General features: G+C 37.4%; 1 protein-coding gene across 3 annotated transcripts in view; it reads left to right on the top strand.

Moving 5' to 3' along the window:
- The window catches only part of LAMA2 (laminin subunit alpha 2), a 389998-nt gene that overhangs the window by 94639 nt on the left and 283031 nt on the right, over positions 1 to 12328 (top strand). For all 3 annotated transcript variants that reach the window (XM_076333575.1, XM_076333576.1, XM_076333577.1), the window contains exons 2-3: positions 3782 to 3952; positions 8210 to 8322. In XM_076333575.1, the coding sequence (XP_076189690.1) occupies positions 3782 to 3952; positions 8210 to 8322 (284 nt within the window). The remainder of the gene's footprint in view (positions 1 to 3781; positions 3953 to 8209; positions 8323 to 12328) is intronic.

Raw genomic sequence — 12328 nt, forward strand, 5'->3', positions numbered from 1 at the left:
AGGCCTCTGTAAAAAAAAATTGCTCCCAAGCATCTGCTATTTTTGTCTTTAAGATAGATATTCAGATCTGCTTTGATCCAGGAACCATTTAAAAAACTGATAATGTAGTTAGCACTTTGGTACCACACCCTACTTAACTAGAACAACGGCAGTGTAAAACTTGAGTACATCGGAGTTTGTAGGCAAAAATCAGCTATTCCTGCTGATTTGCTGCTTTTCATTTTTACCAGTTTTTTTCTAAAACTGTTTCTGTTCACAATGGACTTACCATCACTAATTCTGTAGAGAGTTGAGCAGCTTTCTTGATTACCCTTGCATGGTACACCACCTTAAAGAATTTGATTAATTTCTGTGTTATTTTCCTTTCATAGTTTAATCACCTGTCAATACTAAACAAACTGTCTATTGGGCTTCCACACTCTAAAAGTTCCATGGAATGTGTTCCATGCTTAAAAACCAAAGTGGAAAGCAGAAAGATGACCGTACCCATTTCATAGGTGAGAATCTGAGACTGTTTTTCTCTTCATGCAACAGAAGTCTGTTGAAAACCAGAAATTGAATCCAAGCTGCTAAAACCACCGCCTAATTACAAGCCAATCTTTTCTACCTATTTCCTCTGCGCAATTGCTAGAATTTTGGTATTTTTTACAGGTAGAAATGAATGCTAATCTGTTTTTTGCCAGTGACACAAAGGAGGGAAAAGATTGATGTAGCTGGCAGCTGAAGGGAGTAGAATTTCTCTGCTTGCACTTGAGCTACACAAGATAGAGATAATGTGTTTCTGACTCAGAGGTCTTTTATCCAGTGTTTGCAGTGGAGCAAATGATTACTAAAGGTATTGGGCAATAAAGAAAGAAGAGCTGTCTGTAATTATAGCAGATCATGTTTTTGGAAGTAGTTCATAGCAGGATGCCCATAGAATTCAAGGTGGGATTGATAACTAAATAAACTTTATAATTTATTTAAGAGGTACAAAACTAGTACACCAATTTTAAAATATTTCTTCTGTATGATTACCATCATGAAAAATAAGGCAAAATTCTCTAAAAAAAAAAGAACTGTGGTGTTTTGAGCTCTCTTGCCTTTTTCCTGGGGATTTATGGTTGGATAGATGGGAATCCTAGAAAGGGTAAACAGTACTAGCATCATGAACATTCACATTTTTATTTCATATTCAAAGAGCCTAAATAAGGGATTCAAGACAATGCTTTCATCTTCTGTATTGCTAGAATCTCATGCCTATGTTGTGAAAGTGTTATATATATTAATTGCTGGAAAGCAATATGAATAGTATTGCTTCCTCCATTCCATCAGGCTTGCAGATCAAATGTTCTTTAGAAGCAAAGCCTTATTTTGGGCTATACAAAGCAGCATCGTAGAATCATAGAATATATTGAGTTGGAAGGGACCCATAAGGATCATCGAGTCCAACTCCCTGCTCCTCGCAAACAAAGGTTGTTCAAAAAAAGTTCAAATATGTAGTTGTTAATTGTAGTTTTTAACTTGTTAAAATTCCAGGGCTGGGGAATTAATCAATACCAAACGCGAAGTGCTGGGTGCGGTGTAGGAGCGCTTCGTGCCTCTCTTGCTCTCTGCCTGTCAGATCCGCTCCTGTGAACCTGCAGGGAATGCAATGTGATGCACTGCTCTCTGAGGCACTGGATCTTGGCATGGCCTCTTCACTGAAACACCCAATACTGGTTTCGGTGCCTGTGTTTGTACTGATTATGCGCAAGGCTGTGTGGTAGTTTTGCCCTAAGCTGCACTGTACATAAAAGAGGTCACCTGAGAGTGAAATTATGGTCTAATTGATGAGTTCCTTAAGTACTCTTCATTTACTTCTGTCTCTTACATTTAAAATTTGAGCTAAAACTTAGAACAATGGTATGATTTGTGTATAGACTTATAACGTAATATTTTTATAGCTGTGTGAATTTGGAGGTTTTTTGCCTGCTCTTTTTCAGCTGTTCCACTGTTTTTTGAAGGATTTATTCCCCTGATGCCATTCTACTGCAATTCCTTGCATGTAGGATCATTCTGTCCTTTTTATGAGGTTCATTTTTGAGGAAATAAAATACTTAACTCCAAACCGCATGCCAGACTCTGTTGAGACTAAATGATTACTGGCTTTTACGCTATTAACTTTGTACAGCCTAACAAGAGAATAATGAGGCTGTAACTCACAGCTATTAATTCATCTACTCAGCTAATGCTTACACAGATTTTACCATGTGACCCCGTTGCAGCAAATATCACTGAATGCATTGAATAAAAATACAAGAACAATTGTATAGATTTTAAAATGTGATGAAACGGGTCTGTAATCTATACAGAAGAAGCAAGCTAGACAATAAATAAAATCTCAACTATTGATTGACTATACAAATTGGACAGGTTAGTAACTAATGGGTTGCCTTGCTCAAGCAGTACGTTTAACATGTTTTTAAAGTGAGCGTGAGAGTCGCTGACTCACAGTGTCAGAGGGCAGCTGTACCGTGACCACCCAAGCTTGGTAATTAAATGGCATACACATTAATTTCAGAGACAAGCAGGAAACTGGAGTTAAAGAACTGAAAGGAGTCAGTTGAATAGTGTTGTCCATCTGCAGAGGAGGCAAATGAAAGTCATCATAAAGGGAGCTTTATCAGTGTACAATAATTGCAGATTCAGTTTTGATTAAAGCCTTATTTTAAGTTTATAATAATACAATAGGGTTAGAAGCTGAATGAATTGCAGAAGGGTGGGTTTGGGGCCGGTGGAAATTGTCATCAAATAAATCTGAAGAAGATCCCAATCCATACCTCAGATTTTTTTGTTGTTGTTTTCATTTAACCTGCAGCCATGGCAAATTACGCTTTTGAGGATGCAAAACTGATTGATTTAATGTGAGGAGCTAATGTATACATTCAACGTATCATATCACTTTGTCTCCATGGATCAATTTTATCACGGCTCAAAGGTTTTGATCAGTATTTAGTGGGAAGGAGAGTAACCCACCTTAATGATTGTTCTTCATATCGTTTATAATCTTTATAGCTTACTGCTACGTGGAACTCGGTTCAGCAGAGCACTCAGACATTTGCTTAAGTGCTGTGCTGGATGAGAATTATAATACATCACTCAGCATGTGCACCTGAAAAAAATAACAACAGTACTGCCATAAAAGATATAATGTTGTATATATTATCCTCTTCTTGAGGAAAGGGAAACCACACATGACAGATGCTATTCATGTTGCTGCATGAATTACTTAGCTACTCTGATGACAAGGGTGACTAGGAGGCCCTAAGCAGAATAGTAATAGTGTAATACAAGTGATGCAGTCTGTGAAGGAAAAGCTTTCCCATGGAGATGTAAGCAGAAAAGAAGAAGAATAAAGAGTTTTCATAGGTAATTTGCATACAAGGTTTCAAAGTCCAATTGGATAGGAACACGAGGTTTGATTATGAAAAAAATCATTTTATGATGTTTTGTATGTTTCCATACTTTACTTTCTCCTTTGGCGTCCTGCTGTTGTTCAAGATATAACCAGAGGGTACCAATTTGAATTTTAGAAGGGAATGAGGAGGAAACCATCAGTATAATGGCTTTATTCTGATGTCTAAACTCTGGATTCAAAACCAAAGCTGTTGGTGCTTTTCTGTGCTTCATTACTTCCATAGTTGTTGAAAACGAAGCCTTTTGCTTTAATGTCATAGAAGGTGTTATGTTCATTTATGATTGTGCTGCTGAATTCACCTTTGTTGCTTTTGTTTATGATTTTATTTCATTTTGTTTGCAGGGTTGTTTCCCGCAGTGCTGAACCTGGCTACTAATGCTCTCATCACAACCAATGCTACCTGTGGAGAAAAGGGTCGGGAAATGTACTGCAAACTTGTTGAACATGTACCTGGACAGCCTGCAAGGAACCCTCAGTGCCGTATTTGTGATCAAAGGAGCAGGGTTCCACATCGTACGTGTGCCATTTTCATTTTGTTCCTTTAAAAAGATTTTTTTTCCAAAGGTTGTAGATACTCAGCAAACAAAACTGTAGGTCACGGGCCCGATTACTATGAAACGTCTGTCTCTTTCTTTTCAAATTAGGTTACTCATCTCTTCCATTGGTATTTCAAAATCTGTATGCTATGTATAGTCCTCAAACTGAACTTTCTAATTCAGATACTTAAAGCGGAGCACCTAAATTCAGATTTAGAAAAATTAACTATCTGCAGCTGTTGTTGAATTCTCTTGATATATACTGACCATGAATGAAAACCAGATGACTTTTACCTGCATACCTACATGTGGAATTTGAACATTTTGGCCAATCTAAGCAACATCTGAAATTTCAGTTTAGGGCCAACTCCAGTTTTATTTTATTGCATTCTGGGATATTTTTCTTCTTCACTTGATGTTAATTCCATTTCACTGAGCCAGCAAAAAGAAGATAAGATAATGGTGCACTGCTTGGTTTAATTGCTTAGTTTTTCATATTAAAATTGATCTTTGCTAACATTGCTTTTTTTAAGACTACCCAGAAGCAAAACCAGTTTTCAAGTATAAATTTGTTATCATCTGCTTCAGAGATGCACGTTTCTAATAGTTGGGAAGATTAGAACTAAGAAAATTTGTTAGTCAAGTCATACAAGTTTAATTTCATGTGACCTTGCAGTGAAAGACATGAACAGCATTAACGTTGTTAGATTTTTGTGGGTATATTGGCACTGTAGATGGTAGAGGGTGTAGAGACACTTAAGACAGCTTTTAATGGAATATATAAAATTCCATTTTATGAATGGAAGCACTCCATTTATGAAGCACAGCCACAGAAGCATGGAGACAATTTCTCTTTTTTTCCAGTTGTTTCCCTCTAAAACCTAGTTCAGATACATTTACACCTCATGGCAAAGCACGTTTAAGCATCCACTTAAAACTACAGGGAAAAAAATAATGAAAAGAGAACATTTAATCTATCTGCTAGTTCTAGTCAGGGTGAGCTATCTATGTCTGTAGCTTTCCAGACAGGAGCTTGTTTAGCTTCTCCTTAGAAACTTCCTTCCAGGGCCACCCTTCCTAGAGTTATTTTACTCATTACAAAGTCTTTTCCTAATAGCTAATCTGCATCTTTCTTGCAGAAATTCATGTTATGTTTTTCCTAACTTCAGTCAATACAAGGAATGGATTATTCCCTTTTTCTTTACAAAAGTCTTTTACTTAGTTGAGGGTTGATGGTATTGCTGCTCTGTCTAATTTCTACACTAAGCTATCTCTTTTCTTTCATTCTCCTCACAGGTCATGTTTTCTAGAACTCTAACTGTGCAAATTGCAGTTCTCTGAATTATCTCTAGAGGTTTTCATCTTTATTAAAATTCACCTGAGCTCTTACCAGCACTGCATAGAGATGCAGATTTGCTTAAGAATGAACAGAATATGTTACCGTTTACATGTTTTACTTAGATATTTCCCATTTTTAATGGTGTGACACCACTGAGAGATATATAGCTAGTTGTCCATTATAATCCCCAGATGCTTTCCTGCTAAATGGCTACCTATCCCTTTGCTCCCCATCTTGTATTTGCAAAGCTAATTATAATTGCCCCAGTATAGACTACTTCATTTGTCTGAACACAGTTGCAACTATTTTTTTTTTCCCAAGATAGTTTCTACGTTTTGACATCTTTTTTTAATTGTAGTAAATGCCACCTTCTGAGGAAAAGTCACATGATTTTGTAGCAATATAAGCATTCAAATGCTATGTTACATTGTAGTAGTGTGTCTCACTCAGAGAACATTCCAGGGGCTTTTGGAACCATTCCGACTGGCAAACACTGTGCAATAGATTCCCTTCTTTATGGATGGGTATTTAGAGACGCATGCACATCATACAAGGTTTTTTCTGTATCAAGTTTGTTTAATTCGGAAACCAAACCTAAAACAGAGCTGGATTGCTTTGTTCGTATGTCCTGCCTATGATATCAGATAGTGTACACTAATGTATGTGTATATACACAGACATACATATGTATATATATATAAACCCCATCTGAATGATTTATATTTGTGTTTCCCCTCACTCCTACCCTCTTAAAAACTTGAATCTGCCCAGCTTTATAATATCTGGTCTTTTGTTGCCAACCACATCTCATTTTAAGGTTTTTAAATGTTCATTTGGCAGAAGGAAGTGCCTTATTTAAACAGAGATGGCTCATTAATAGGAGAATCATGTAATGTAACCAGACTTTAAATGATCCCCCTGGAATGTGCGAGTCTGGAGTGCCTCCCCTTAATTACTGTAGTAGGAAATGAACACAAATTCCCTGGTTAATCACATGTGAGCCCAAATTAAAGAGCACAGTTTGATGGGCTCACTCCGTAAGTTCTCCCCCTTGCCATCCATCAGGGAGATTGGTCCTTGAACTGCATTTGCAATCCAGTCCTTTTTGCAAATATTATATTATTTTCCCTTCCCTTTTAAATAGGCAAAACATGCCAGCAATTAATCAGTGTTTTCAAATTAATTATGATTAAACTTTCATAATGGTGATTACAGTTAATTGTTGATTCCTCTCCCAACCCTCCTTCTCATGATTTACCTTTATATCAATTTCACCTGAAGAGACTTACATCAAAATTTCAAATTAGACAGCTTCTGTCACAATCACCAAGGAGCTCTGAGTTTGATTTATAGATTTTTGCTAGCACTCATTTAAAGCCAAGGTTTGTGAAAATGATCAGAGCTGTGGGAACTGACAACATGTAAAGTATGGGTTTGTTTTGCTTTTCTCTTCAATATAAAGATAAAGCTACTAATAACATCACTTGTAGCACCAGTATTCTAACTTGCAAATGTTGGTGCCCACTAATGCCACTGAATAATCTGATATTTAAATGAAATTTTTGGCATTTTCAATTTTCAGGGCTTGTGCCTTCCCTCACTCCCACAAAGCACTTTAATTGTATCTTTAAATATGTTCAGACATTCTGGCTTTCCTTAATGAGCTAGGACTCCTGTCCTCCACAGGTGGTTGATGTAGCAAAAAACCAGACACAAAGACTATCAATCTGGCTGGTTGATTTAAGTAATAATTACAATAACAAGTAAATTAATCAGTTCATGAATTAATTATTTGCAATTCTAGGACTAGCTAGTAATGAAGCATATTCCAATTTTATATCAAGAAAACCTGTCTGTTTAGAAAGCCATCCTGAATGAGAGGGGTAGGATTTCTCCTATCTTGTTATGTTCTTGCAGACAGAACTTGCATAGAAGAAACCTACTGTATTTGAATTTCCTTTGGGTTACTTTACCCATAATGTACAGGCTTGTTCTAGGCAATTAGGGACTTCAAAATATTGATCCTTCTACCTTTTAAAATTGAGGTTATGCTATTCTCCATTTTGTACGGGAAAGAAACACGAATTGACCACGAAAAGTAACCTGGAAATGTTGAGTGCGATTTTTCTCAGTCTAAATAACATTAAAATACTGTGTAAGCAAACTTCAATAATTTAGAAGATTTGAAATCTAGGAAGAATTCACTTCTGTAGGTAAATTCTTATCCCTATTATTTGGGATTCATTTGGGACACTGCAGCAGAGTAAATGTAGACATGAAAAGTAATGCATCTTAGACTTTGATATGGATTATAACCAAGCAAACCTTCTTTATATGCATGTGAGTCAGACAATTTTCCAGTTGAGAAATATATTCTGTAATCATTTCTGAATCATTTTCTCTGTAATGATTTCTGAATTATTTCCTGAATTATTTCCATGTGTGCTTAGAAATGTCTTAGAAATGCAAGTACCAGTATTACTTTAATCTCTGCTTTCCTTGCACACCATATCTCAGGTTCCTGATTTGTTGTTTCTGTTGCAACATTTGATGACTTTACAGTACTTGAAACTTTGGAAGACTGCAGGAAGTGTTCACTTGATTTAGATGCCTACATTTTCTGTGGAATCAGGAGATCCTCCAAGTGCATTTAGGTGTTCTGAATCACCTTCTTGTGATTCTAACCAAAATTAAACAACTAACATTAGATGAGTATTCCAATAATAATAAGCATGACTGTGCCCCAAGAGTAAAAGAAGAATTAATTTCCTGGTTTTTATTTTAAAGTGCTGCCTTATTAGTTCTGTAATTGCATTTAAATCTAGATTTTAGATCTAAAACCATTTAAATCTCTTAATTTTGAAATATATTTGTGTATTTCTGCTGTTCTAACAGAACGACATCCGATAACAAATGCAATTGATGGCAAGAACACTTGGTGGCAAAGCCCTAGTATCCAGAATGGAATTGAATATCATTATGTGACTGTTACATTGGACCTCCAACAGGTAGACTTCTGTTTGTTTGTTTCTGCAAAGGCTTTATTTCTTGCACAACAGATCACCTGGATTATTTTCCTCTTTGCTCTATGTTGCTTTTATATTATGGAGACACACTCAGCTTCTCCTATAACTTTCTGTTGTTTATATGGATAATTCTGACTGACCTTTTCATTGTAACATAATGTACCAAATTAAAAATAATTATTTCATATATAATTATATATATATAATATATTATATATATTATATATATATAATTTTATGTAGTCATGTCTAAAATTAAATATAACATTTTCAGTATTTATTTCATGATAACTTCTGGTTTGTCTCTTTAAAGACAATTAAAAGATAGTTTCAGGGAAAAATTAATGTGAATAAAAGTTTACGTTCAGAATACTGTTATTTCTTGTTTCAGTAACATAGTACTATACACTTAAATACACAAAACCCACTAAAAATACTTAAATACACTAAAAATAGTTCAGCTGTGCTAGGGATACATGTGCATGTGATGGGTTATTTTGAGGGACAGCCTGGATAAAAGGAGGAGTTTGGCTAATGAGGTCCCTAAATAAATTGCCTCTTATTAGTGGAATCTTGCTTGACAGATGTTGCTGCACAGAATGCAGTTATTTGATGCTTACGAAAATGCTACATAAATGCCAGGTATTTATGCAAGAGGATTTGAGGGTAGATGGAAAATAATTTTATTTGTATTATGCCAAGATAAATATAGAGCAATTATCTGGTACCAAATTTATTCATTGTGTTATTAAACTTGACCGTTTTGGTATTCAGTTAAGTAGGTAACAAATTAATTTCCCCCTCCCCCGCTTAAAATCTCCTCTGGTCTGTGGCTGCCCATATTTGTCTGCAACTTGAATCAGACCACAAAACATAGAATCATAGAATCATTTAGGTTGGAAAAGACCCTTGAGATCATCGAGTCCAACTGTAAACCTAACACCACCATGCCCACTAAACCATGTCCCTAAGCACCACATCTACAATGTCTTTTAAATACCTCCAGGGATGGGGACTCCACCACTTCCCTGGGCAGCCTGTTCCAATGCTTGACAACCCTTTGGGTGAAGAAATTTTTCCTAATATCCAATCTAAACCTCCCCTGGCACAACATGAGGCCATTTCCTCTCGTCCTATCGCTTGTTACTTGGGAGAAGAGACCGACACCCACCTCGCTACAACCTCCTTTCAGGTAGTTGTAGAGAGCGATGAGGTCTCCCCTCAGCCTCCTCTTCTCCAGGCTAAACCACCCCACTTCCCTCAGCCGCTCCTCAGAAGACTTGTGCTCTAGACCCTTCACCAGCTTCGTTGCCCTTCTCTGGACACGCTCCAGCACCTCAACGTCCTTGTAGTGAGGGGCCCAAAACTGAACACAGTATTCGAGGTGCGGCCTCACCAGTGCCGAGGACAGGGGCACCATCACTTCCCTACTCCTGCTGGCCACACTATTTCTGATACAGGCCAGGATGCCATTGGCCTTCTTGGCCGCCTGGGCACACTGCCGGCTCATGTTCAGCCGGCTGTCGACCAGCACCCCCAGGTCCTTTTCCGCCAGGCAGCTTTTCAGCCACTCTTCCCCAAGCCTGTAGCGCTGCATGGGGTTGTTGTGGCCGAAGTGCAGGACCCGGCACTTGGCCTTGTTGAACCTCATACAGTTGGCCTCGGCCCATCGACCCAGCCTGTCCAGGTCCCTCTGCAGAGCCTTCCTACCCTCGAGCAGATCAACACTCCTGCCCAACTTGGTGTCGTCTGCAAACTTAGTGAGGGTGTACTCAGTCCCCTCATCCAGATCATTGATAGAGATATTAAACAGAACTGGCCCCAAAACTGAGCCCTGGGGAACACCACTTGTGACCAGCTGCCAACTGGATTTAAGTCCATTCACCACAACTCTTTGGGCCTGGCTGTCCAGCCAGATTTTTACTCAGCGAAGAGTATGCCCGTCCAAGCCATGAGCAGCAAGTTTCTCCAGGAGAATGCTGTGGGAAATGGTGTCATAATCTGTTTTCCAGGTGTTAAGAAGAAAGGGAAGGCCCTCTCTCTGGCTCACTGGAGAGAGACTCCCTTTCCTGTGATCTCTTCACTGAGATCAGTTTTCTATTTCAGTTTATTATTATTGGTTTACGGCTTTCACTTGGAACCCGCCTGTCCTTATCTCCCTTCTTTCTCATTTAGCCATACTTAAGGAGGTCAATAGCTAATTATCAACTGAAGAGGCCTGAATAAAGCATAGTTTGTCAGAAAATAAAATAAAATGAAATGAAAGGCAGGACATTGAGACACATGGGTGCATCCATATATACTATTTTGTTGTAAGGGATCAAACTTAGTCTTAGCTTAGTCCAGAACTCAAAACTTCAGTAAGGTTTAACGAAGAGTAATGCTTGGATTTCTAGTTTTTTGTCCTTTATTTCTTGTAAAAAACCTGTCATCGAAATGATCTGATGGTAAAAATTCTTGTAAGTACCTTGTATCTGTAATGCTGAAGTACTTGGAAAGCAGTAGTCTTTATATCTGGAAGAGCCTTTGAATCCTGGAAGAATTATTAGCATTCTGGCTCTGAAGCCCTGAGTGTTACTGGCAGAAACAATCCTACATCTCTGTCTTTAGCCTTATATATGCAAAAGCATTCAATGTGCATTTCTCTTTCAATCAGCAGAGCTAAACCTTTTTATGGAAGTTTGAGTTTAAGCTCCTGTGCATTAAAAAGTTTTGGGTTTTTTTAAATGTCTTTTAAACTTTCAGAGTTGTTAACTGGTTTGCCTTTACAGCAAGGGATTGTGCCTCTTGTTGGCTATGATCTGTTAATATGTGAGTAGCTCTCAGGCATTAGAACTAAATTACCATCCTCATTTTTCATCACCCTAATGATTTTACTTGTGTAGTTGTTTAGGTCAGGTCTGCTAAACTAGGGCTTTATAACTTCTGGTTTTTTCTGCTATGACAGTATCTAGATTGTCATAAGAAATAAGCAAATTTGTGCACTTCCGAAAGTTCTGGGTTTTATAATATACTAAAAGCTAGCAACTACAGGGTCAGTGACTATATCGACGAAAAAGTATGGGTTGTTCTAATGTATTTAAAAGGCTTTTTTCTGTGCCAGTTGACAGCAGTCTGAGAATACTGCACTGTGTGTTGTGTGGGTTTGTTGGGTTTTTTTTCTAAATGAGACAAGGCTTAAATATGAGCCTGTTTTTTCCCCATGGTCTCTTGCTTATTGTTCAAAGAAAGCTTGGCGGTCCTTTTGCAGTACTAAAGCTGATGCCTTCTCTTAAGCCCATTCATTTGTATTGGCTGGAATAGGAGCAGTATATGAGAGAGTTGGGATAAGACCCTAGGTCATTAATGCTGTCTGGCACACTCTTTATGATCTGAGTAACCCATGTAGTTAGGAATGCATGCTATGTTTACTCACCATGTTACATGAACAGGACAACAGTTTTGTTCCCCAAAATGTAGTAAAAAGTATGTTGCAATTTGCGTAGCTTTCAGACTGCTCAGTAAGAAATGAGTTGTTTGGATTTTGAGGAGTATTAGGAGGTTTTGTTTGCTTATTTGGGTATTTTGTAGACACAGCATTGTAGGCTTTATTAAAGTAGTCAGTAAAATATGAAATTTCTCTTCCAGATAGTGTCATGTGTAGTAGTCACTATGAATGATGAAGGTCACCAGATATCTTTGAGACCTCACTTAAAAGAAATACCATTCTTTACCTTTGGCTTATAGGAGATTCAGTAATTGCTATGTTTGTGTTGATAAATTCTTGCTTTAAGTATAAAAATGCTTAACTTCTTTTTGTGAGATAGAAATAACAAATGACAAATCTACAAGTAATGGACTGAAAATTACAGGAATGCATTAGTTTGTATGTTATTACTGGTAATTATGACAGTACATGGAGTGCTTTTAGCAATCCTAATTTCATGAAAAAATCAGGAAAATAATTACAATTTCTTCATTTATATAATGCTTGGCCTTTTGGGGCAGC

Source organism: Aptenodytes patagonicus, chromosome 3, assembly GCF_965638725.1.
Source record: "Aptenodytes patagonicus chromosome 3, bAptPat1.pri.cur, whole genome shotgun sequence".
NCBI classification, from domain to species: Eukaryota; Metazoa; Chordata; class Aves; order Sphenisciformes; family Spheniscidae; genus Aptenodytes; species Aptenodytes patagonicus.